General features: G+C 47.6%; 1 protein-coding gene across 2 annotated transcripts; it reads right to left on the bottom strand.

Annotated features, from left to right (window-relative positions):
* Positions 1-1,895: 1,895 nt before the first annotated feature.
* Positions 1,896-17,777, bottom strand: TNFAIP3 (TNF alpha induced protein 3). Of its 2 annotated transcripts, none has more exons than XM_030316436.1 (9): positions 17,702-17,777; positions 14,013-14,322; positions 10,572-10,762; positions 9,740-9,887; positions 9,402-9,572; positions 8,397-8,577; positions 6,323-7,242; positions 5,466-5,647; positions 1,896-4,067 (listed from the first exon to the last, which is right to left on the bottom strand). In XM_030316436.1, the coding sequence occupies exons 2-9, from the start codon at positions 14,305-14,307 to the stop codon at positions 3,783-3,785; spliced, it is 2,373 nt and encodes a 790-aa protein (XP_030172296.1). In that variant the 5' UTR covers positions 14,308-14,322; positions 17,702-17,777; the 3' UTR covers positions 1,896-3,782. The 2 variants fall into 2 exon arrangements, with proteins under 2 accessions (XP_030172296.1, XP_030172297.1); XM_030316437.1 differs by lacking the exon at positions 17,702-17,777 and adding an exon at positions 17,401-17,443.
* Between the last annotated feature and the right edge of the window lie 8,119 nt (positions 17,778-25,896).

The following is a 25,896-nucleotide window of genomic DNA, read 5'->3' as shown; positions in this document are numbered from 1 at the left end:
GCAACCTTGCCATCCTCCAAACGTGCCTTATGTCCCCGTTGCTGTGCCATTCTTCTGAGTCAGAGATAATTTGCTAATTATAAGTCACTTCCTATTTAGAAGCCCTGATGACTTATGGTCAAATGCTCATGTTCATCATGCTGACTAAAGAATTGTAATTTTTAAACCCGGGTGAGAGATGGGAGGAAGAACAGAGAGAAAGAGGGGAGGTGAATTTGAGGCTTTAGATTCCTCTGGGAAGGCATTCAGGTAGCTCATACAGGATGCGACTCGATGGGACACACAGCTCCACCTGTATGTGATTCTTGCCTCATGGAACCCGACTTGAATACGAAGTACAGTACAGAAAAACAAGGTAGATTTTTTTAATGTTTATTTATTTTTAAGAGAGAGAGAGAAAGAGAGAGGCAGAGCACGAGCGGGGGAGGGGCAGAAAGACAGGGAGACACAGAATCCGAAGCAGGCTCCAGGCTCTGAGCTGTGAGCACAGAGCCCAATGTGGGGCTCCAGCCCACGAACCGCAAGATCATCACCTGAGCCGAAATTGGACACTTAACCAACTGAGCCACCCAGGTGCCCCCAGAAAGCTATGCCGTAAGAAAGGCATCAGCCAAATCCAGAATGTGGGCTCTTCTACAGAAACGACCCAATTGCCCCCAACAAGTTAATAGGATGAAAAATTATAAGGGAATGTTCCAGAATAAAAGAGCCTTAAGCAATGGGAGCAGTCCAAAGCAGTAGGACTATGTCTGTAAGTGGACAATCTGAGAAGTTAGAATACGTACTTAGCATTGGATGACACTAAAGATAATTTAGGTAGGTATGAAAATGGTGGTTGTGGAAAACGAACAGTTATCCATTACAGATGCACACTGATGTACTTGTGGGTGTGAGGACACAGCTGGGATTTGCTTTGAAATAATCTAGAAATAAAGAGGGAGTGACAGATAAAGCAAATCTGGCAAAATGTTAGTAACTGTTGAAATCAGATGACGGATACATGGGGGTTCGTTATACTCTTACTTTCTTGTGTGTTAACATTTCCCACAATAGTTTAATTTTTTATTTTTTGAGAGACAGAGAGAGACAGAACGTGAGCGGGGGAGGGACAGAGAGAGAGGGAGACACAGAATCCGAAGCAGGCTTCGGGCTCTGAGCTGTCAGCACAGAGCTCCGTGCAGGGCTTGAACTCAGGAGCCGTGAGATCGTGACCTGAGTTGAAGTCTGAGGCTCAACCCACTGAGCCACCCAGGCGCACCTCCCACGATAAGTTTAAAAAAAGATCACAAATGATTTTGTTCAAAGCACAGTTCTGAAATCTGGCTGATCAGAATCTCCTGGGGAGCTTTAAAAAAGTAGATTCTGGGAGCTGCAGTCCTCTTGAATTAATCTTCTGTGGATATGTCTGCACTGGGTGGAAGAATGTGTCATTTTACAACTTCCTGGGACTCTGGTGCTGCCAGTCCTTGCGGCCACCACAGCCACAGGTCATCTCTTCCAAGTTCTGACCCAGGAGAAGATCTTACACCAGGCTTCCCTCCTCCCTCCTCTTTCTCTGTCTTTCCTATCTCTCTCTGTGCTCCCCTCTCTTGCTTTCCTTTTATGCACTGCATTAAGGCCAAGGGCAGGAACCTTTAGAGGAGCACAGGAACCTAACGTCTCCTGGGAACGGACACAGGTGGACCCTTCCCACTCCCGTCCGAGCCTCAGTGTCCTCACTGTTGAAGGATGCTCTACTCTCATGCGGTTAACATCATTCACAAAGTTCTCTTACTACCCAGGAGTGGGACATGTGTCCACTGCCCACGTGTACCTCGAAATGAAGCTGTTTGGGAAACATGGCCTTAATATTTGGGTCTCTTTCTTTCATCATTTGTAGACAAAAAACATTAAAATCTGTTCTTAAATAATTTATTTTTTAATAGTGACTTTTGTAAAAAGTTACACTTATTTAGGAAAACTTGAAGAAATCCAACAGAGTAAATGGCTATTAGGGACGACTAAATGTGCAAATTTCAAATGCTTTCTATATTAAGTATAAATAATTCCATATTTTCACATTAAAAATGCAAATATTGATAAACACAAAATATTAAAATACAAACTGTAGAAGAACTAGCTGAACACTGAAGTTTATTTAAAATCTTTAGAAAAAAATTATTAAGATTGATGTCCAGCAAAGAGGCTGGTGGCATCGCGAGTGGCAAACATGTCAGATAACACATGTAAAGGCTACGTAGAGTTATAGACGGCTAATATCTTCAGGTTGTAAGTTCCAGACCAAAAAAAAAAAAAAAAAAAAAAAAGGGAGCCTTTACCTCTGGGAACAATGTGTTTCCCCGTTTTGTCTAGAACAAGTATGACAAGAATACAAAGCATATCGAGAAACTGCAGGCTGAGGACAGAAAGAAATTTCCTTAAGCTCATGGTCACAGGGTTTTGCTGTCCCAATGCTAAGGGGCCACTGGATGTGAGGTCACTGCCAGCACCTGGGGACATAGCGTTAGCACAGCAAATAAAACCATCATTAAAGGCCACACCTTCCCCGTGACCTTCTCCAATCTCATCCCTGTTCCTTCCTAATCTTATCTCTAAGGAGGTAGGATACTCAGACGCATGTCTCTACTGTTTCTTAGAGAGCTTCATTAAGAAGCATGAGCTTTTAATGAATTAACCTTTGATGCAATTCCTTCTTTCTTAGGGAAGGCAAACCAAAGTGCATCGAAGAGGCCAAATCCCCAACGCAGTCAGGGACTTGTGCCGGTGCCGGTGACACGAACCACTATGACCATGTTATTTCAAGACACTACAGCAAGCGTTTTCCCCAAAGCAGAAGAAACATCTTCATTTAAATAATGTTGAAGTTTGCAATAAAATAAATAAGGTGACTTACGTAAACACAACAGGGAGCTCACTTTAACAAGGCAGCTGGTTAAATTCACGCAAGCTATATACAGACGGTGCCCCTGACAACAACCAGAAAATAGGTTGTTATTCAGTCTTCCTACTTAAATCTCTAGGGCAGCATTTCACCGGAATAAGAAAAAAATCCCTCATACGTAATATAAGGGCACATTATACATGTACACACTTTGATGCACACCTCACCCTAACTTCGAAGGGAAGACGGTGATAACCAAGAGAGTCACACGTCTTCCCCCTATGGAAATAACTGGATTTTTCCAAGGTGCATACTGTAAAGAGCAGCTGGTTTGCTTTTCAGTGTGAACGTGTTCGGTTGCAGCAGGCCTCAGAATCAGTCTGTGGATGGTTCTGCTTCTGCCGTGTCCGTGGGCAAGGAGCCAGGCAGGTGGGGAAAAACCACTAACTACTGACTCTCTGAATATGTCCACTCTCCCTGAGCTTCCCGGGCGTCTGGCAGAGGGCCCGCGGGCCGTGGGGCTTCGGCTTCACATCTGTGAGCGAGGCCGACGCGGGGCTGGCCGGGAGGAAGGGCTCCGGGTTCCCCGGCCCGCCCGGGACGACGGAGCGGTCCTGCCACGCATCCCGAGGCCACTGGCTCTCGGCCTTCCGCGTGGCAGGTGAGGACGAGCTCTGGGCCGGACCGACACCATCCACCGCCAGTCGCTAGCTTCGCTCGAGGGCCGCCTGGGAACGTTCCCCGCAACGGCGACCGAGAGCTTATCTTCCCTCCCGGCTGGAAGCCCCCGGGAGCTCTCTGCCTCGGGGACGGCCCTCGGCGGCGTCAGCGCGTTGAGGGCATAGCACCATGCTGGCTAGTGGCTCGAGGCCCCCGGCGGCCGGGCGGGCCACCGCTGCCGTCAGCCGTACAGCTGCTTGAACTGGAAGCACTCGTTGCAGTAGCCGTTACACTTGGCGTTGCCGAAGTGGTCGCAGGCGGGGGCGCGGCAGCGCTGCTTGGGTGGCTCCTCGGGGGCCGGCTCGCCCCGGTGCGGCGTCGGGCCCGCTCGCTGGCTGAGGTGCTGGCACTCCATGCAGAGCTCCTCGCTGCGGCAGGCCAGGATGTTCTTGCAGGAGGCCCGGGCGCACTTGGGCCTCGAGGCACTCGGCGTGGTCCGAGGCACGTCTCTGCGCTGGCTCGATCTCTGAGAGGGAAGAACAGAGGGAACGGTGGGTCCCGCTACTCGGGGACAGCACGGGGCAGTCTCAGCAGACAGCGTGGGTTCTGCAAGGAGCTCTACGGGGCGCAGAGCATCCCCCTGGCCCAGGGAACCAGAGCTCCAGGCGCAGTCCGGGAACAGGAGCTGTCCGCGGACGCTTCCTCCCGGTCCCACGAAAGCAGGTCTGGCCCCAGGGAGGCCAAGTGGAGCCCCCAAGCCTCACCCGGAGGCCTGCGAACGCTGGCCCGGCTCACCTCTGCTTGCGTGAATAATAAGCTGCCCTTATTTAAACTCCCTGCAGGGGCGCCTGGGTGGCGCAGTCGGTTAAGCGTCCGACTTCAGCCAGGTCACGATCTCGCGGTCCGTGAGTTCGAGCCCCGCGTCAGGCTCTGGGCTGATGGCTCAGAGCCTGGAGCCTGTTTCCGATTCTGTGTCTCCCTCTCTCTCTGCCCCACCCCCGTTCATGCTCTGTCTCTCTCTGTCCCAAAAATAAATAAAAAAAAAAAACGTTGAAAAAAAAATAAACTCCCTGCCATCTATGAACAGGACAGGCATGCGTCAGCCAAAGCTGGCTTTTCTTAGGTGCCATTGCGCAGAGGCCCGGGGACGCTCTGCCTCCTCCCCGTCTCGTAGTAAAGGATTACTTGAGGAAGGCTGCTAGCCTCTTAGATGCCCGTGCTTCGACTACAAACCCAAGAAGTCTCTGGTCAGCATCTAGCTTTTTGGAGGCTTTAGGAGGTTTACGTGTTTGTTTTTTTTTTAATTTTTTTTAATGTTTATTTATTTGTGAGAGAGAGAGACAGACCGAGTGTGAGCGGGGGAGGGGCGGAGAGAGAGGGGGAGACACAGAATCCGAAGCAGGCACAGAGCCCAACACAGGGCTCGAACTCACGGACCGTGAGATCATGACCTGAGCCGAAGCCAGACGCTTAACAGACTGAGTGAGCCACCCAGGAGCCCCCCGGAGGCTTTATGAGGTTTTAATCTATGGCTGGCTTTATTTACTTTTCAGTTAATTATTTACCTATTAAAAGCTTTTATTTATTTATTTTGAGACAGAGACAGCACCGAGTGGGGAGGGGCAGAGAGAGAGAGAGGGGGAGACAGAATCCCAAGCAGGCTCCACACTGTCAGCGCAGAGCCCGATGCAGGGCTCGAACTCGTGAAACTGTGAGATCCTGACCTGAGCAGAAACCAAGAGTCGGACGCTTTACAGACTGAGCCACCCAGGCGCCCCTATTTACTTTTCAAATGCATTCTAAAGTATCCTTCGGCCACGAAAATCAAGAGCCGCTGCTGCGCTTCCAACCCTGGGCGCCACAGTGACCCCGCCCCCCTCCCATTCCTCCCCGGAACAGGGAGAAGGACCTCAAAATGTCTCACCAGGTGCTCTTCAGTCCTTTTCGCCTCGTGAAATCTCTGGGTCTGCGCTTCGATGAAACACTTCTGGCAGTACCCTTCGAACACGGTGCTTCCGAGGGTGCCGCATTCCCTCCCCAGGCAGGGGACGGCATTCTGGAACCTGGGGGCCGTGGGACTGGCCTTCGTGGAAGCGGCGATGAAATCTAAAAGACAGCGGGTGCTGATCAGTGCCACGGGTCGTCTCCAGGCAGGGAGAGACACTGACATTAGAGGAACAAAACAGGTTTCAGACACAGATTCGGGCAGCCTGCGGGGGGCGGGGGGTGGGGGGGGCGGGGCGGTGCAGCGCGGCCTTTTGTAAATGCAGCCGAGTCAAAGACAGTAATGATAATGCCATTACTGACACGTCTTCGACTGTATAAATCTCTCATTTTTGGACATGCTGCACCGGCCAGGCACAGCTACTGTGCAGAGGCATTAACTGCCCGTCCCTCTTTCAAATTAGATTTTCAGCACATCGGTGGGGACTTCCCTCTCTCCGGCTGCTGCTCTTCAGATTTTGGGTTTTCTCGATTGCATCTAAGTCTCCAAAGAAGTCTTGGTTAAACTCTACCTTATAAATGCCAGACACTCAACGGCCTCGTTCGCGAAAACAAATGCTACGGATGCTACCTACGAGGCGCTGTAGGGTTTTGGAAGGTGGTTTCCTGTGCCTTTCGCCTCCACGTGGGGCTGGCACAGCCACGGTGACCGTCCCTCTGCGCAAGCCGCACCTGGCCCCATCGCCCAGAGCGGCCGCCTTCTTGAAGCTCAGGAACTAAACCGCTTCGAGACAGGGGTTTTGAAACGGGAGTTGGGAAATCAATCATGTCACTCACGTTTGTTTTCTCTGTACTCGATGAAACACAGCGTACAGAAGCCTTTGTTTTCTGGAGTCCCGAAATACATGCAGCCGGCTTTTCTGCACTTGCTCGTCCCTGTCCTGTCCCCTGGAGTCCGTGGGGCCTGAGAGAGGCAGCCAGAGGGAGCCTCGGTCCCAGCTCTGCGGCAAGAATGTGGGGAGAGACTCTGGATGAGCTGCGAGGGGTCCGACTTGGACCTCTGGTGACAGGAAGGAGGGACGCTGGAGCTGAGGCCCGAGGAGGGCTCCGCCGTAGTCCTTTTGAAGCAAGTACTGCAGATTCCATTAAACGTCCTGGTGACATCCTGCAGGCAGGCTCGGCACTTCCCGGGGTCTAAGTGCCTCATGCTGTCCGAGGTGTGGCCCGCGTTAAGCTGCCGGGCCTGGTGGCACCGCTCACAGAAGCCGTTGTGCTGCACGTTCAGCGTGAAAGGGCAGCCGGGGCTCCTGCATTTCATGGCGGTGGTCTCGCTGAACAGGAAAAGGCTGGGCGCCGTCGGAGGGGCCGAATGAGGCCCCCCGGTCGGCTCCTCGGGGCTCCAGCCCCCGGGCTCGTAGGCCTCACCCCGCGAGGCCCCGGCCGCCACGCCTGGGAGCCCCTCGGGGCCCGGCTTGGAGTGCAGCTTTGAGGACTTGGTGTGGTTGTTTTGCCGCCTCTCGGAGCACTCGTGGCACAAAGGCTGGGTGTTCACGGACATGAAGAAAGGACAGTTGGGCGTTTCACATTTTACGTCCATGAGGGAGAGCTGGGGCACGGAAGGTTCCAAAGGGTTCTGAGCATGCGCCTCTCTCCGCTCGTGCTCACTGTTCTCCTGCCACTTCTTGTACTCGTGCTGGACGAGTTCAAAGTAATCATCTACCAAGTTTATTTCTTTTGGTAAGTTAGCTTCATCCAGCCTAAAGACCAAAAGGCGACATATGAGACCACGTGGCCACACACACGACTTCACGTCATTAGCTCACAGGGCAAAACTTTTAGCATGTGGCTTATGGCAGTAACTGGATAACCGTTCACTGAAAAGCAGGCCTATGATAAAGGGTTTGCACTCCTAGCACAGTCCTATACCGCTAAGAAGGCTTCATTATTTCAGGAACCACTGTCTTACTTAATCAATCTCGCACCACCCCAAGTGACAGCTAATTCCAAAGAAAGGGCTATTCTGGGGCTGCCTCTATACCTAATTACTCTGGTCCTCTCTTAAAAAGTCACTTTTACCTTTTAACTCCTCAGAGATCCAATTTCTGGTAAAACATGACTCAGGGCATTCATTTGGGACTAGGCTACTCTATAGTTCAAACTACTCTGGGACTTTGTGTCCCATGTTTTGCCGTTATTAATCTTAAACTTGTGCCTGGTCTCTATCAGCATGAACTGCTAGTCTCAGTCGAGGAGCGGAAGACACGCCCACAGGGCACTGTCCACTGACTTCTGATCATCTGTAATTTGTTCATCTCCACTGGAAGAAACTGATGCTCATAGGCCTTCATGGTCCTCTCTTGTACATTTCAAGTCCTAAGAAGCGGGCATCCCTCTAACATAAAGCCCAGTGTTTAAGGTCTGGATACGTGCACAATGTGCACTCTGAGTCTCTCCTCCACCTTCCAAGTTGGCACAATCCTATAGCCTCCGTAGAAACCCAATCTACAACCCAGTCTGTGTCTGATGTGTCTGTCCTGACCAAGAAGCCAAGAGAAAAAGGCTTTTGTTTCCAAGGATTTTCACTTGCTGGCCCACTGCTAGGGCCATTCAACGAAACAAAACAAAACTATCGTTGGTTTAATATACTTAAAAGCCACAGCGCTGACCGTCGGCATCCAGATATGCAGGCAAATCGCTATGGATAAAGTACTTGTTCTCACGTGAAACCAAAGTTAGGACTGCCTCCGGTCACCCTCTCTGATTCATGTACACAACTCTGGATTTGTTTCACATTGGAGGAAACTGGCTTCGAATAGCTTTACTGTGGAGCTCGGGGGTGGCCTCAGCTTACGTGGCTGTCGTACAAACAGCTGAGGATGACAGAGGAAGAGAGCTAAGAGTAAACTCTTACTTTGCAGCATTGATCAAATGGGTGGTGCCGTGGTCCCAGCCTTGGACGGGGATTTCGATCACCATCAAGTACTCTTTCAAGAGCTTTTCCTTCATCTCATTTTCAGGATCGGTCAAAAAGTGAACTTTTAAGTCTTCAAATCTTCCTCGCTCTCTGTTAACAAGTGGAACAGCTCGGATTTCTGGGGGAGGGGGGCGGGAAACAAAATAACACGTCAGCAACATGTGATTCCACTACATGAGATTACATGTGAGGCCGCGCAGATGTAACGATTAAATTCTGCAAACACAAAAAGGATACAATTAAAGAACTTTGGAAAAGTATTATCAAACTCAGCTGGTGGAGCAAACTATACTAAACTCTAACATCCAGTGCTTTCTTCAGGAAGCTCAGGAAATACCAAGCAGCCTGGAGGCAGTGGATCTCACTGGTTAAATCCCAGAATTCAGAACCGGACTGATCCGAGTTTTGATCCTCTGTGACAGAAGGCAAGTTACTGAACCGCTCTGAGCTTCAAGGGTCTCATCTATAAAAACAAGGCCACCAATGCTTACAGCCCATACACCCTTACACCCTGTGTATTACAGCTTACACCCTGTGGATGAAATGAAATAAAAATAATGTCCCTAAAGCACTTAGCACACTGCCTCTTCACTGGCTCTTCAAGCTATTATAATAATAGCTAACCTGACAGACCTTTACCTGCACCATGCCAGGGCTCTGTGCCTGACTTTGTCATGTATCAATGGCAGCAGGAATGTGATGCTTATATCTCCTACTTGAAAGTACTGCCACACCATACACAACGACAGCCGGGGTTACGATTATCGCTATTGCAGTATTGGTGCTAATCAGGCCCCTAACAGAACACCGTATTCAAGTAAAAATAATAACCGTAAATGAGGCGATTGTCATAGGGCCCAAAGAGCCTGGTGTTCAGTGGGAACAGGGTGTCCCAGTATCGACCAGTAGTTACAAGTGTGGATTCACGCGCAGTTTTCTCACCAGGGCCGCTGTCCTTCAGGGTCACCAGGGGTACAAAGTGCTGGCTGTCGTAGCCGAGAATGATGGGGTATCGGTAGCATTCTTGGGCCGGCCAGTGGAGAGGCAGGTAAATCCCGCCCACTTTCAAAGGAGCGAAATTGGAACCCGATTCCAGACTTCTCAGCATTTTGTCTGTGTAGGGAAAGAGAAAGAGATAAATAAGGCCCGCTGGTGATTTTCACCCAATTCTCTTCAGCTGCTCTTGCCTATGACTTAGGTGGCATGGGTTTTTCCTAAGAGCTAAAGCATTAGAGCCGAACGGCCCTTGAACACAAATAAGCAATCTACAGGCATCTCACCTGAAATGACAATGATCGGCCTTCTGAGTATGTTGCAAAGGACAAAGATGTGTATTTCTTCCAGTGAGTTATACTGAAGTCCACCTCGGGCCATGGGTGTGTCTGTGGATGCCATTTTGACGAGGCTGTCCCACTCATCGGTCCAATTCTAAGGAGAAGGGGTAAAGGGAAAAATCACGATTGAGTGAATGTTCTCAGCGTTAAAAACTCAGTCGACTTCGCTCTCTACTGATTCATTTATGTAACTCAGCTGACTTTTCCCCTTTCTGGAAACCATCATTCAAATGATCACCCTTTTTTCCCCATTTTCGTGTTCTTCCTTTATTTTTTCCACTAGAAGGCAAACTTAAAAAGTGGGGGAGGATGGGGACAGCACCTGTTCTCAAAAAAAAAAAAAAAAAAAAATCCCTCATGAGGCATAGCACCAAAGCCCCTTACCCAAATGCACACAGAAATTCCAGGCCTGTGACTGAGAACAGTGAGGCCCACGTTTGAATTGGATTGGCAGGCTCAGTAAAGCATACAAAGGGCCAGTCAGATTGGAAAGCAACCGAAAACACCACAGGCAAGGCCAGGAACAGAAGCCCTTCTGCTGAAAGGAAGAGACGCCACAGCTGGGAATCTGCTGCCTGGAAGCCCCCCCTGCGGTGGCAACAGCCTCAGGTTCATCCCATAGGAGGTTTCTGGTGTTTTCCACTGACTACGCTTTGCCTAGCCCAGTGCATGTGACCTTGTAAATCATAAGCTCCTTGAGAGCAGGGGGCTGGCCTGGGGAACCCCTGCCCACCAAGGAACTCTATCAACAGATACTGAACGGGGGAGCAAAACATACCCGAGTGTCGTAGCAAAGCCCCGTTTCCACAAACTCCTGAGACTTAAGAGACTCCAGCTGCCAGCGGAATTTAAAGTTGCGCGTATCTGTCTCCTTGAGAGTGCTGAAGAGTGCCTTCCTCAGGACCAAGTCTGTGTCCTGAACACCCCACATGTATTGGGAAGCAGCGTGCATGAGGCAGTTTCCATCGCCTGAGGACAGAAGCAGCACACATCAAAGACCCAGCAAAGGTTTTCAGGATGCACTCGCCCTGGCTGGCGCAGGGCACTGAATAATAAGGCGTGAGAGAAATGCAAATGGCTTAATTTCTTAGTCAAAGGACACACTGAGAACACTTCACAAGCTAATGACAGCTTTAAGGAAAAAACCATCCTTTTCCCTCTTATTCTTAACGACTGACACCGGCAGAGCAAAGGAGCCAGTGACTGATTATCAGGGGACCTTGGTTCTAGCCTAGCTCTGCCCTAACTAACTGATTTTGGTGTGACCTTGGGGGAAATTCCCCAGCTTCTGAGTATTTTTTCTCTTCATGATCGAGAGCACTGGATTATAATCTCTAATGCCCGTCCCTTTCTAGCATTCCTTGATGTTTTGGCTAAGACACTAGTGCTGTTACTCGTCTGGCTCTAGAGAGAACACACGGGGTCATACGCACGAACCAGGAAGCTGGCCTGGCTCCCTTCACTAGACAGGGACGGTCTGGCTATGACTCAGTGGTAAATGACTTGACCATTCCGCTGAAGACTTTGGGGCCTGGGAGTTTCCTCTCCTGGTTTATACAGTGGGATTGAGACTCTCGAATTGCCTACCGCCAGCCTGCCTTCCAGCATTCTGAGAAAAAGACAGGTCTAACTTTATTCCATGAATTTGTTACTTTCACAGATGAAAACCCACGATTCAAGAGACTGCCTTTTTCCCCAACCTCCAAACAATGAACGTTTGGGGGGAACGTGCAATACCAAAAAAGTTAACTCCTTACTCTCTGTTGGTGAGCGCACAGTTGTTTTTATCGAGAAAAGTTCACCTGTTTTCTTACATTACTCCCCAAGTAGGGCTATAAAAGCTTCTGAAATCTTTTTTTTTTATCAGATTTTAATTATAGTCAAACTGTAAAAAAAACAAAACAGAACACCAAAGAAAACCCCTCACATACACATATCCACAGCCAGCATCCCTGCAATTTACACACAAAGACTAGCTAAATAAAATATTGAGACACACGAGCGAAAAAAAGATCGCGCAGTCCTTTGTCTTGGCAGAAGTGTGGCAACGACTGCATTCTGTTGAAATTTCCCCTTTGCAAAATCTAGAGCAAAGATAAGGCTTTTTTTTTTTTTTCTTCTTCTTCTCGCGCTTACTTTCAGTTCTTTATTGAGAGGCACCAGTACAAAATTCCCTAAGTAACATCAGGAATTCCCCAGCGCCAAGTTATTTGACTAGCAATTGAGCAACAGCTATTGTACTTTTTGTTCTGGTGTGCAGACATTTAAACTGTGAAGCGCACCCTGGACTTTCCAAGTGGGCGTGGCCAGGGTGAGCTGGAATAAGGCTATTCATTATACAAGTGAAATCGCTGTAGCCAATAGACGCTGGAATTTTTCACATGAAGTTTCAATTTTATGCCACCTACTCCCTTCCTCATTCACCACAGTCTCATATCCTCAAATGCAAACTTGTGAATCACCCCCTCCCCAAACAGACCATTCACTCTGTAGAACCCACCTAGAGGGGGAAGGTTGTTGTTGTTTTTTTTTAAAGGTGCTAATAAAAACCGGAGTAAAAATTTGTTTTTCCCCCTCCTCTAAATATCTTTTCTTCCTTTTCCAGAATTTTAAGGCATTTTCTTGAACCTGGGGAAATAAAAGGATCTGGGCCCCCAAATCCCTATTGCCCAGCAAATGGTATCAAAATGCACTTGCTTTTGCAGCTTTATTTGTAGCATGAACCCTTACTGGCTTAAATGACCTATCTTTGCAAGACAAGTGCTTACTATTTATATACATCGTTTTTGTTTTTTTTTTTTTCTTAAGGAGAATTTCAACCTAAAATGTCAGTTAACTCTGTTAATGATACGATGGTTTTCCTCTTCCTACCACATTACTAATTTGGCAGAATCTCTCTGTTTCCAACTCTCCCAAAGTTCACTGTGTCGCTTTTTTGGTAACAAAAATGGGAGAGAGTTAAAACCACAAACTGTCAGGAATATAAACCCCTTGAGGATGACTTAACATAATTACCCACTTCTATGCATCAGTTGATTTAAGGCCAAGAACAATGTAAACCCTACCTATTCCCAGTTTTCATTCTACCTTTATTTCCAACAACCTGTGCTTCAAAAGTAGAGACAACATGTTGAAGTAACGCACAAGACCACCCAGGACACAGCAAAATACGTATCTCCAATCACTCCACTTACCCAACTCCAAAATAGCCAAAGATAATGTACCAACTAAGTTAATTAACTTAATACTCTTATCATCTCCTTGTCAACAAGGATCTCCTCTGCTTGGATGCATTATTTGGATCGAGGTGGTCTTAACGAAGGACTGTTGTGGATGTAAGAACCTCTAAGATTCCTGTCCTCACTTAGACTATGAGCGTTTCATTGATTGTGAACAGTCTATTTGCTTCTTGTGATAATTCGCTATATGCTAATGCAGGATTTTGCATCTGCATAAAACAGTACACTTGGATGTTTCCATGATATACCTACTCTTGCTCAAAGGAAGTAATCAAAATACAAAACAATAAAGCTTAGAACAGGAAACAGCTACTCATGGTAAAGGGCCATTGGGCAGACACACACAGCAAAGAAATTCAGAACTAGGAATCCCTAAAAATAATAAAGTAGAGGTCTAAAGTCTGTGCCAAAAAGCTCAAGTACCTTTCTATCTCATATCATGGGACCAAAACCAACAGAACCGAGGTAAGAGCAGAGCCGACAACAAGGGGCCCCTTTTGCCCTCAACAGCCATGCACTGGTTAAGCCACACATGCAATCAATTCAAGAAGTGTTAAGGTCATTATCACAAGCATCCTCTAATGGTAGTGGGAAATAACAACAGTAATACTAGTTTTCACACCATGCTTTCCTTTTGAACTGAAAACCTTCTAAGGTTTCCACTACTGGCCAGGGAAGCGTATTTTACAAAGGACTAAACAGACAGCCCCAGCAATTAGACATGGAAGTCATCTAATGGGAGGCATGGTGTTTAGAAATGCATTCCTCGAGCCTCAGTGCCTCTGCTCTCTAAGACACACAACTACAGAGTAGCCTTAACAAAAATAGTGGCAAAGGAAGCTTGCTTTCATCACATGCCTATCATAGAGTTTCTACACCGAAGCATCCACGGTCTCAAGAGACTCGCGTCTGGGCTAGTGCGACCAGAATTTGACGAATTCTGCCGGCACCGTGGCGGCCAGCCCCGAGACCAAGCTTACCGTTCGTTTTCAGGGCCACCAGCTTCCTGACTTCTCGACACCAGTTCAGCTTCTTCTGGCTTTCGAGGGAGGCCTGGATGGTTCTGTCAATGAGCGCTTTGTGGATGATCTCCCGAAACTGGGGACAAAACTGGCAAGTTCTGAACATTTCCAGCGTGTACCGGTGCATGGATTTGAAATGGTGAATGATCCCGTTGGTAGGCTTAAATATATCTTCTGGAGTTCTCTCTCGTATCTTCACAGCTTTCCGCATGTTGCTCAAATACAAAGCCTGGGGAAGGAGTTGTTCAGCCATGGTGCTCTGCAACACCTGAAGAGGAGGGGGGGACAAAACCCATTCCGTGAGCCCAACTCCGATACCGCTCCTATATACCTGGCGGCAGGAAACCCCTGTGTTTGATCTGGTCATTACCCTGATCTGTAGGCAAAAGATCTTAGCTGCCTCTAGTCCCAGGATACTAGCTGGCCCCCAAGATGAACTCACACTGGACTCTTTTAAGTTACATCACTTTTACAGATTAGTCTAAACAAGAGAAGGAAGGCGGAGAGTGGGTACTGAGGAGGAGGGGAATAACCCGCGTTTTCAGTAACGTTTGTCAGGGAGCCAAGCCCATCTGTCAGCGACAGGTACTGTACCTCATAACCAACAAGCCCCCATCTCATTCTGACGCTACTCTGACACAGCCACTGGATCTCGGGAGCCCTGAATGCCAGTGCCAGGCACAAGGCAGTCCTGACAAGTCCGTGGCTCCTCCCCTATGACCACTCCCCTTGCTCTTAGGCAAAGCCTTGATTCATCTCTTGTAAGCCCTCCCTCCCTATACTGGAAAGTAAATGTTTTGTGAGAAATCTTGAAATATTATGTTGTCACATAGGCTGCTGATTCAAGTTTCTCCTTTAGCCCCAAGGTGAAATATTTATAAAGAGCTTATTTCTAAAATGTATTCTAAAATTTATAGAGTTTTAACTGAGTATAGCCAACGAAAAAAGCCTATCTCCAGTAAGATGCTTTGCAGTTTTAAGACCAGACAATAAGCAATCTTTCAGAACCTCTCCACTGAACTTCACAAGATCAGAATAAGAAACAGAAAAATAACAATAACAGAAGAAGAAATTTCACACTTCCAAGAGCAGGCATTAGAGCTCAATCATTTCAACTGCCAACCAGATTTATGATCAACCAACACTTGGATAATACATTCCCCAACCCCCCACCCCCCTGCTGTCTTCACCCTGAAATCTTTAAGCATTCTTTCTTTCTGGTGGAAAGAAATGAAAGTCTGGAAGCAGATAAGGAACGATGTTTCAGCCAGGGGGACACTCAGGACAAATGAAAGAAGACGGGGCAAACCCCAGCATCTACAACCCACACCAATGGCATGGGATGTTGTGAATTGATGCAACGTGGGATCTTTGCACTGTGTGGCTGTGTAGAAACCCAGTTCTCATTCCTAAGCCTCAGGAGGGTGCCTCACAATACATCTGGGTTTCCAAGATGAGACAAAGATGTGTTTAGAGCATGAAGATATTCCCTAAGAAGTTTCATGGGAACTGTTAATCTCACTCCTGTATCATAGTATGTGTATTTGACTAGGCAAGCTTTTAGTCGAGAAAGACCTTAAACCTATCTAAGAGTAAGAAGAAACCTGGATTTTAGGGAAGCCGCTCCTAAGTGGGACTACACTCTCTTAAAGCCATTGATAAAGTGGTTTAAATTCTTGTGGCTCAAGGTAGAGAGGTTGGACTAGATGACCCTGACATTGCTTCCGAGGAGTTTTCTGGTGATCGTTTTGGATAAGGATTCCTATCCTGATTGCCAGTGAGGCCTGGGAGACGTCACTCTCTGGGTCAGCTGGTAACCTGTCCTTTGACGTCAGACATTCTCTGAAGGTGGAAATGGGCAAAATTATAACAGGACCCCAAGCACAATGAAGGGACAGAAACATTACACACATTTCTGCTCTGTGGCACGGCAAAAGTCTCGCGGTGTCACTCATTCATCTGTTCATCACTCAAGAAGCACTGCCTGACCACCTACTGAAGGTCAAGTGCCATGCTTGATGCTGGGGCTAAAAAATCAAAGTTGACCCTATTCTCGGTCTGCAGCCAAGGCAACAGAAGCACAGGTCCCGCCCAGGTTCCACGCCATCCAGCACAGAGAGCTCTGCCCAGATGCCACAACTTCCAACACCTGCCCCTCGCTATTCCCACAACGCAAGGTGTTCCCACAAGCGCCTGCTGCTCTCAGAGGGGAAGAGGCGGGAAGGAAAAAGATTTGAAACAAGCTAAGTGCTGCCTTTTTGTTTTTCTGGGTCTTCTATTATTCTCTTCTGACTTAAAAATCTTTCAGCAAAGACCTTAACTAGTGAGGGCTGTAAACCATATGCAAGACATGCAAATGTCAATACTGGATGGCTCAAGGTCATCTCATTCATAGGCTTAGCCTCGCACAGTGTGCAGAAGTGCCTCCTTAAAAGAATCAAAACGCACAGCCCAAGCTCCCCGTTCTTGGACTTCTCCACATTTAAGATTAAGGAATAGATTCTCCTGACCTATGATTGTCATGCCCTTCCAGGTCAAGATGTACGCTGTTACCCTTAACATTACTTTTACGTTGGTTACCTCACTGGCTTTTTATCCACAAATGCCTCACCCGAATTTCAGGAAAAGTATCCCGCCGACACTTCAAACATTGCACGAGGAATTGTAAAAATCAAAGAAGCACCTTAGACAGCGAGAAGGGGGGCAGTAACTGGCTGTTCAGTCACTGGGGACACTAGGGCTGTGGTCCAGAGAGAGCTGTTTCATGAACAATGGTTCTCTCCAAATGCTGCCCCCAGACACTAGACCAGACCAGCTTTCCAAGGAAAGAAGATCAGAGACAGGGAGAACTGAAAACAAAGCGGTCTCAAAAGAGCTGAGCTCCTTCCTTACTTAATACCACTGCTTTCCTGAGAGGCCAGGTGGCAGGATGTGGGACGACCCGGGCTGACAAAGACTGTCTGACTGTGGGGTAGGGGCTGGGGCAGGGGCCCGCAGAACACTGTGAACCGGAGGAGCACCCGAAAAGCAGGCCAACGCGCACACTTGTCTTAACGCTGCTTCCAACAGAAAAAGATGAACGCCTGTCCCCCGACCCCACCCACCTCCTTGCACTTAACTCGGAGTGTCTCTGCAAGCTGTCCCTGGACAGGCAGGCTGGCTGAGTCCCCCACCCCCGCCCGGTTCAGTTGCCTCTGCGACACCCCACCCGGCGGTGGGCTGGGTTTGCACAATCTGCCAAGAAGCCACAGCGGTTCTGCAAGGTCTACGTGTCCAAAAGCATGCAGAGCTTGACTTAAAAATAAAGAAAGGCACGAAAAGGAGCAAAGCACCAACGACCACCGACCTAGCAGTCCGGAGGCGATTCTCCACCAGTCCGCTGCAGCGTAAGTTTTTTTGCAGCATGTAAAAGGGCCAGTTGGCTGGGCGAATCCAGAGCTGTCACCCCAACATCTGGCGCGGCGACCTCAACTCCTAGCATTTCAAGAGCTACAATGGGCACATACGGCCAACAAACTCCCCTCCAGCACCGCTGCAAAGCCCACGCCAGCTAGACGAGGCCAGCCCGCGAGACGCTGCCAATTCCGCACCCGCAGCCCTGGCCCCGCGGAGCCGCTGGGCAGACGGCACGGGGACGCGGCGGTTACCTGTCCCGGCCGCGCGATCCTCTTCCTAAGTCCCAAGTCCAGGTCAGGACCGGCGCGCGCAGTGGGCCGGGATCGATGCGGCGCGGAGGAGGCGCCCCATGGACGCCGGAGCCGGGCGCTCGCTCGCTCGCTGGCCGGGCCGGCCGGGGGTGTGATCAAGTCGGCTGCCGCCGCCACCGCCGCCGCACTTCTCCTGGCGGCTGCTGTCACCGCTCCGCCCCCGCGGGCTCCGAGCTCGCTGCACTTGGCCCGCTGCGAAGTCTGCAGACTGCCAGTTCTCTTTTTCCCTTTCTGTTTTACCGCCGGCGGAGGGTCGGGGGGGATTTCCACCCAGGGACTTTCCAGTCACGTGACGCCGGGCCCGGCGCCGAGAGCCGCGGGTCGCCGGCCGCCAGGGGGCGCAGGGGGCGCAGAGGGCGCGGGACGCGCGAGAGGCGCGGGAGGCGCTGGAGGGGCAGCTGGCGCAGGAGGCGAGCGGCGCCCCGCCCCGCCCCGCTCCGCCCCGCCCCGTCCCGCCCTCCGCGCGAGAAACTCCTGCGCCCCGCCCCCGGGTGTCCCCGCGTGAGTCACCTGGGCATTTCGGAAGCTGGCTCACGTCACATCCATGTGGAAATCGCGGTGATGGGAACTGGAAATGAAATAGGTTCTTTTTTTCTCAGCCGTTTTTCTGCAGAAAATCACCAACTGTGGAGAACAAGAAGGGAAATAATAAAGAAAGAAAACCCTAAAAACCACCCCGGCGTCCGGGACCTCAGGCTTCGGGCCGGGTTTGAAACGCCGGGGCTGTGCACGTGATGAGCTCGTAGGGGAGCGCCGTGCTCTGGGCCCCGGCGGGGATTTCGAGAACAAGAAGCGGTCACGGCCCCCGGTCCCCACGCCAGCGTTCCTGCCACCCGGACCCCGCGCTGGTGGGATGCAGGTCTGAAGTGACTCCTGAGGCCCCAGAGCCTTGACATTTGCAGGGGCAAAACCAACCTTAGGTGACGTTAAGAATCAGAGCAACTATCAACCCTGTCCTGCACTTAATTGCCCCTTCTTCAGTTCTGCACACCGGTGCCCAGGTGATGCCAACGTTCAGGTAGGATTGCAGTTTAGAGATCACTTCTAGTCCGTTACTATCCTTGCCACGTCCCCGTGAGACCTTATTAGGAGTCTTTTTAGATCCTGACAATTAGTTCATGCCAAGGTGCCGACAGCTGGCAATACTGTTTTTTATAGCAACCCCCAGCCCTTATTAAATAGTGGGGTAACTTACCGTCTTTACCCAAACGATGTCTTGTGGGAATAGGTGTCAGCCACCTGGACCGTCGAGGTGCATGCGTTGTGGAAGGGGAAGCGTTAGGCACTTTTACTGCCTGGGGGTCCCCCTTGACCCATTTCCTAGAATAGCTAAACTAGAACCAGATTGAGATATTCTGTGCCTTGTCCCCTTCCAGACGTAACTATACTTGTCAGGCTATATATCCCAGTTTTGGAATTAGAAAAATATGCTTCCGTCTCCAGTAGGGACCTGCAGAGACTAGGATGGGGACTGGGTCGAAGGTGGCACTTTTTTGCCAAAGGGAAACTTAGAATAGAGAGTCAGTGGGGGCCAAGTTTCCAAGGCTGGTGGTGCTGGCCATTTGAAACGGATGCCCGGGACTTTTGACAACTCCAGACCTCCTGGGTGTTTCTTCTTACACTTCCTGGCATAAACTCCTCATTCACAAATGTTTTCAGCTGCCGACTCTCAAACAATGGATAGTGAATATGATAATGTTTAGGAAGTCCTTACTATGTGTCACTGTCCAGGCTGGGTGTTTAAAGTGCACTCTGCCATTGAAACCTCACAACAGCTCCACTTTGAAGCTGCGGGAGCTGAAGTGTAAGCAGCTTGAGCCATTCGCCTGAAGTCTACACTTCTCCTACTACTCAGCCAGTGGCAGAGCGGCGATTGGGACTGGGCCTGTTTACTCCAAGGTACACGCTGTTAAGTCTTAACTATGACTCTCAGAAAAGATCTCCCAGACTTGAAATCCCAAGGCCCCTGTTTCTACCTTGGGCCCCAGCCTCACAAACAGCTGGCAGTCACTTAGTCAGACTGGGGACACTGGGCAGTGGCAGAATGTGAGCTTGGGAGCCAGACAGGCCTTGGTTCATCCTCAGGAAACCTCCTGGGCTAGGTGAGATGATAAGAGATGGTGTATGTGAACGACCATCCTCAGTCCTCTGACCACTCTCCCTTTGGGCTCCTTCGGAAACAGAGTGTGCCCGCTCTGTCTCATGTCTGTCTGGCTCTGGCCCCCGACCCCCTCCTGGAGCTGCCATTGTGCCCTTCTGGGTCCGTGTCTACTGCCTGGTTTGATGAGCTGGTAATACAATAGCAGGAGTAACAAGCCTGAAAGACCATGACCGTATCTGCCGCTTCCGAGCGTCCCGGGGAAGCTACCATGCCACCCTGCCTGCCGGGATTTATGACGAGGCAATAGCGGTCAGGTGCAGGAGGGGCCTGCAGCACTCAGTTTTGCTCTGTCCGTTCTGGTGAAGTGACCGTCTCTGTTGAGGACCGTACTCAGGCCTGCCCTCCCCCAGCGTGTACTGTCCTTTCTGTCTTCAAAGTCAGGGCTTTGGCCGTACACAGTTTCCTTTCTAACACTTGGCATGTGGGCAAAACCAATAGGATTTTTTCTTGGAGGTAAGTTAGAAGGAAAGGGTAGAAGAAAAGAGATATAAAATTTGGAGAGATTGGTGGAATGAATTGAAACCCAAAGTTTGAGCGCCCCAAAGCCTTGCGGGGGACTTTAGTTTCCGTGATAGATTTTGTCAAGACAAATAGAACTCTGCAAAGAGGAAAGTATGGTTATTAACATCCAGTGGACACAGAGGAGGGAAGAACCCGTTTCCTTATATGGAGTGTTATGAAGAATTCTCGAATTCTGTGCCGTTTTCACTGTGGTGCCAGCGTCCATAGGTCACAGATCACACACGGTGAGGACAGGTGACCTCCTGGAGTTAGTCTGTAGGACTGGGTCTGCAGCCTGTATGCTTATGCCACATTGTGAGAAAGGTGGGCATCCCAAGATAGCGGGGGACGGGGAGCAAGAGAAACCAGATTGGAGAGAGGCAGGTATGACAACTGGCAAGGGAACCTGAATCTGACTCAGCACAAACTGTGGTTCATGAGCCTTTCTTGATCAAGATACAGCTATGCGTGTTTCTGAGAGCGTGTGGAATTCTAGGGCTTGGCAATCAGGTGTGAAACGAAAATCGGACATTTTGTGTCTGTTGTTCCATTCTTCTCTCTTCCCCAGGATCGTGCTCTGCTGCTGCAAAGGAAGATCCATATTAAACATATCTTAAACTAGCCTTTTGTAAGTATGGCAGGGTAGCTTTGAATCCTGCTGCAAATTTTTTAAAAAAATTTTTTAATGTTTATTTTTGAGAGAGAGAGAGAGAGAGATAGAACACGAGTGGGGGAGGGGCAGAGAGGGGGAGGGGGACAGAATCTGAAGCAGGCTCCAGGCTCTGAGCTGTCAGCACAGAGCCCAATGTGAGGCTCGACCTCATGAACCGTGAGATCATGACCTGAGCCGAAGTTGGACGCTCAACCGACTGAGCCACCCAGGCGCCCCTCCTGCTTCAAACTTAATAACCCTTGGCTGAGCTTCGAGATTACTGAAGAGTGATGTTCCCACTTTCAAAGGCTAGTTCTGAAAAGACAATGGAAGCCCTCTGTGGGCTGTAATGACAAGGAGAACTGCGATGATGATGTCATAGATTTCATCATGATATAAATGCCAGATTCTCCTGAAATGCTGCCTCTTATCTAGGAACCTCAGATCCTTTGTAGGTATTATCTGGGGGTGAGTAGAGAAACAAAGACCCACCGTGCTAACGGGACTTAACTGAGGTAATCCAATGAGTCACTTATAATAGGAACAAAGACCTTCCAGGGGAAGGGAGGGAGTTGGTTTAATGCCAGGAATGGCTTCTCTTATTCCGTTTTGCCTGAAAATATGGGATGCTGGACTCTAAAACCTATCAGAAAATTCATTCCCCCATGAATTCTGGTTTAATTTCCTGTCGATACCTGGCTGAAACACTTGGAAAAATTGTTTTATTTGACATTATGAGCGTAAATATTCAAGTCTTGGTTTCATTTCTGTTTCTGTGGAGGCTGCTGTTGAGGACCAGATATGAACCGTGATGGACCTGAAATGAGTGCTGCTTACAGCCAAATGGTATGCTGCGTTGGGTTAGCAGTAAGCTGGGTGTTAACGGAAATAAATTAGTTTTTATTTGGAGTAGTACAACCATTGTGAAGATCGGCCTTTGATGCTCCCCTCTTCTCGTCACTTGTGCCTGAATTCCCTCAGTCAGGTTTGCAGTGCCCATAATTTTGTCTCCTTGACAGTCTGGCCTCCTCTCCCTCTTTACCCCTCCCCTACTCTTCGCCCCCCATCACCATAAAAAAGTTTTTCGGGGGTGCCTGGGTGGCTCAGTGGGTTAAGCGTCTGACTTCGGCTCAGGTCATGATCTCATGGTTTGTGAGTTCGAGCCCCGCATCGGGCTCTGTGCTGACAGCTCGGAGCCTGGAGCCTGCTTCGAATTCTGTGTCTCCCTCTCTCTCTGCCCCTCCCCTGCTCATACTCTGTCTCTGTCTCTCAGAAATAAATAAATGTTTAAAAAAAAAGTTTTTCAATTTTCACCTTTTCAGGGGCCTTTTTGGGGGGACTGGCTAATCTAAGGTAAAACATGTTCATTTTCAAAAAAAGATTGCAATGTGTTATTTTGTTGTACTTCTTGAGAAACATTCCTGTTGAAACCAGAACTTCCCAGAGCTTAAATGGTGGAAATTCCAAGCACTTTGGCAGGCTGGAGAAGAAGCTGTTATATTTCCAGGATTCTGAGCGTCCACAGTTATAAGATACACCACGGACTTAATAATGCGGTGGGTGGGGGAATCAGCTTCATGTACACATGTCCATTCTTTTACTCACTGACAATGGGCTACATTTATTGATGTCATCATATTCCTCTTTCTTCCTCTCTGTGTAGGGAAGGAAAGACTTCCTCTTCTCTCTGAGACTCGAGAGCTGGGTCTATGAAATAAACTGACAGCAGGCAGATTAACAGAAGAAAATGTATACACATTTGTTAATTTTTAATATTACGTATATAGGGGCATCATAGGAAAACAGCGTATATCCCAAACAGTGGTGAGATTTGACAGCTTGTGTAGGGGAAGGGAGGGAAGCATGTAGGCAATTTAAGGGAGAGCAGATGGTTTTTAGGGAAGATAAATGGGATGGACAAGATAGGAAATGTGACAGTTTGTGACAAAGTTTGGGTGTGGTGGCAATATCTAGTCTCTTCTCCTGTGATGAGTCAATCTTGTCTGGTTGATAAAGCTCCTGGGGCAGGGATCCATAACAATTGAGTTCATTTTGGAGGTTCTGTCTTTAGGTGGATAAAGGAAGATCCAAAAAAGTCTGTTCCTATATTTTCTGCCTTTCAAGTGCCTTTAGCTCAAAAATTCAATATACCAAAGTGCATATTTTGGGGTTGCATGCCCTGAACTTAATCATCAAAACACACACACACACACACACACACACACACACACACACACAGCAAAACTCACCCCTGTTGTGTTGTGTTTCCAGCTCAGCAAGGAGCTCAATTTAACTTTAATTTCGATTCCTGTTAGTTAAATACAATATCTTTACAAGATACATTATGATGCTGTATTGAAGCTAAAATAGAGAAACGCAGAACAAAAGCACATGAAAATATTCTAAGAGAAGCAAATGCTCATCGTTAGAGAGATGATTGCTCTTTGGTTATTTCTGGTAAAGCAGCAACCCAGTGGCCTTTTGGGACCTTAGAGGAAAGGTCCCCACATAGAGATAAGGCTGTTTAAGTGTGTAATAGAGATACAGACCATGCCTTGAGACTGAAGGCTTAGACAATTCCAAATGCCTTCCCAAAGCTGGAATAGGCACCTGTCTCTGAAAAGAGTATCTTAAAGGACTCTCCATTTCTAGATGAACTTCAAGAGAAGTTTAAAGGAAAATAATTGCATGGTCAATCCTAAAATTCTAAGGACGCCAACAGAGGAACCACGTTACTGAAAACAGCCTGTCTTAGCACCTCATTGCGCAACAGTCAAGGGCCAAAATCATCTCTGAAGAATCATAAAACTCCAAAAAGCTTTAGATCCAAACATGGATGGTGACAGTTGAAGGAACTCAAGGCACGTCAATCCCAAAATATGCACTTTGTAATACTTATTATTTTGAGCCGAAGGTCCTTGGGAAAAACAAGTGCCTGGGGTTGCCTGTGTTTTTTCACACTTGGGATAAATCTGCTGAATCTGTCTTGAGACATGTTCAGCACTCTAGAAAACATAATATATAGGCATCGTGCTTTATCTGCAGAATAAAATTTAGTTTTCTGCTGAAACAATGGTATATCATAGAAGTACTCCCCAAAACTCAACGTGTTACATGTCCGCTCTGAAATAGATCCTTAAGAAGAAATGCCTTGATTCTTCAGGCTCTCGTGGTTGGTTCCAGCTTCTCTGGTTGACCCGAACACTCAATCTTTGGTTGGTTTTCAATGATGTCAGACATCCAAACTTGAACAAATGAGAGCCTAAAAAAAATTTTTTTAATGAAAGAACTTAATTCATGTGTACATTCCTGGCTTTGAACTCCAGGAAAATTACTGTACTGCTTGGGTGGCTGAAAAATTCTTGGCCCTGGGCAATTTAACAATAATCACTCTGAAATGTACAACCTGTTATGTCTTATTGCCTAACTACGGTAGGGTTTTGTTTTTGTTTTTGTTTTGATAACTGAACTACCCATGCAGAACTCTGGATGTTGCTGTGTTTTCAAAGTGCCTTTCTAGACCTAAATCAGATGATTTGAATGGAAAACTTACCACAACAAAATGGAAACAATCTCCTAAGCTAATGACCATTTATTCTAAGTTTTAAAGCTTCTATTTGTTTGATGTTTTCTGAGCTAATAATTGTTTTACTTTTTAAAAAGAAATGTAAGTCCTTAAGTTGAAAATTCTGATAGAAATCATTTTGAGAAACTTTAGGGAAATTGATAGAACTTTCAGCAGAGCCAAGATATTATTTTTCCCTTTTAAAATTGGTTTTACTTGTAAAATGAAAGATTTGGAATACACTGATCCCTAAGAGTGATTTCACCTCCAACATTTTATCCTTCTGTAGTTCTATCAAGAACATTTCAGATGGATTAATATTTCAGTGAGCTATGTTTAACACAGAAATCTGAGTACAGGGTCTAAATCACACTCTTAGGTTCAAAGCTCACCTCTGCTACTTACTGGCTAAATGACCTTGGGCAAGTTACTTTGGCTCTCTGCTTTTAGTTCTGTGTGTCTGAAAAATGGAGATTATAATAGGATTTATGGTTATTAGGAGGATTAAATAAATTAACACATGTGATGTGCTTAGAGCCGGGATTGGCACATCAATGTTAATTATTATTATTTGTTCATTTTAGTGACAGGACACATCTTTTTATTCCAAGTCTTTTATTGTATGAATTAATCATGCAAGGCATTTCATGGTTGTTTTTCATATTATTGGGTAAGAGTATTACCTTTATTTTGCAAGAGAGTTCAAGAATTCCTTTATACGTTTACTCGTTTTTTTTTTTTTACAAATACAGAATTATAGAACTATGGAATGTTAAAATGTGAATGGGCTTTAGAAACTGTCAAGAATGGTGATTCTTTTTTATTCTTTTTTCTTTATGATCATATTTTAGTTCTTTTAATAAATGTCTTTCAAGCTTTATTGAGGTGTAATTGACAAATAAAAATGGTATACATTTACAGTATACAATGTAGTGATTTGATACACGTACACATTGTGAAATGATTATCATACCAATCTAATTAACACACCCATCATCTCACACGTTTACCATTTGGTATGTGTGCAGTGAGAATAAATACCCCCCTCTTAGCAAATTTCAAGTATCCAATATAGTATTATTATTTTCCATAGAACATTTACATTTTTCAGTCCATTTAAAAACATAGCACAGCAACTAACTTTAGCTCATATACGCTTATTTTTAATAAAATAAAAGTTATATACAGTTAAGGCATACAACATGACGTTTTGGTATACATATACATAGTAATACTATAGTCAAGCTAATTGACAT

Source organism: Lynx canadensis, chromosome B2, assembly GCF_007474595.2.
Source record: "Lynx canadensis isolate LIC74 chromosome B2, mLynCan4.pri.v2, whole genome shotgun sequence".
In the NCBI taxonomy this organism is placed as follows: Eukaryota; Metazoa; Chordata; class Mammalia; order Carnivora; family Felidae; genus Lynx; species Lynx canadensis.
Note: the sequence above shows the minus strand (reverse complement) of the source record. Positions and strands in the feature narration are given on the sequence as shown.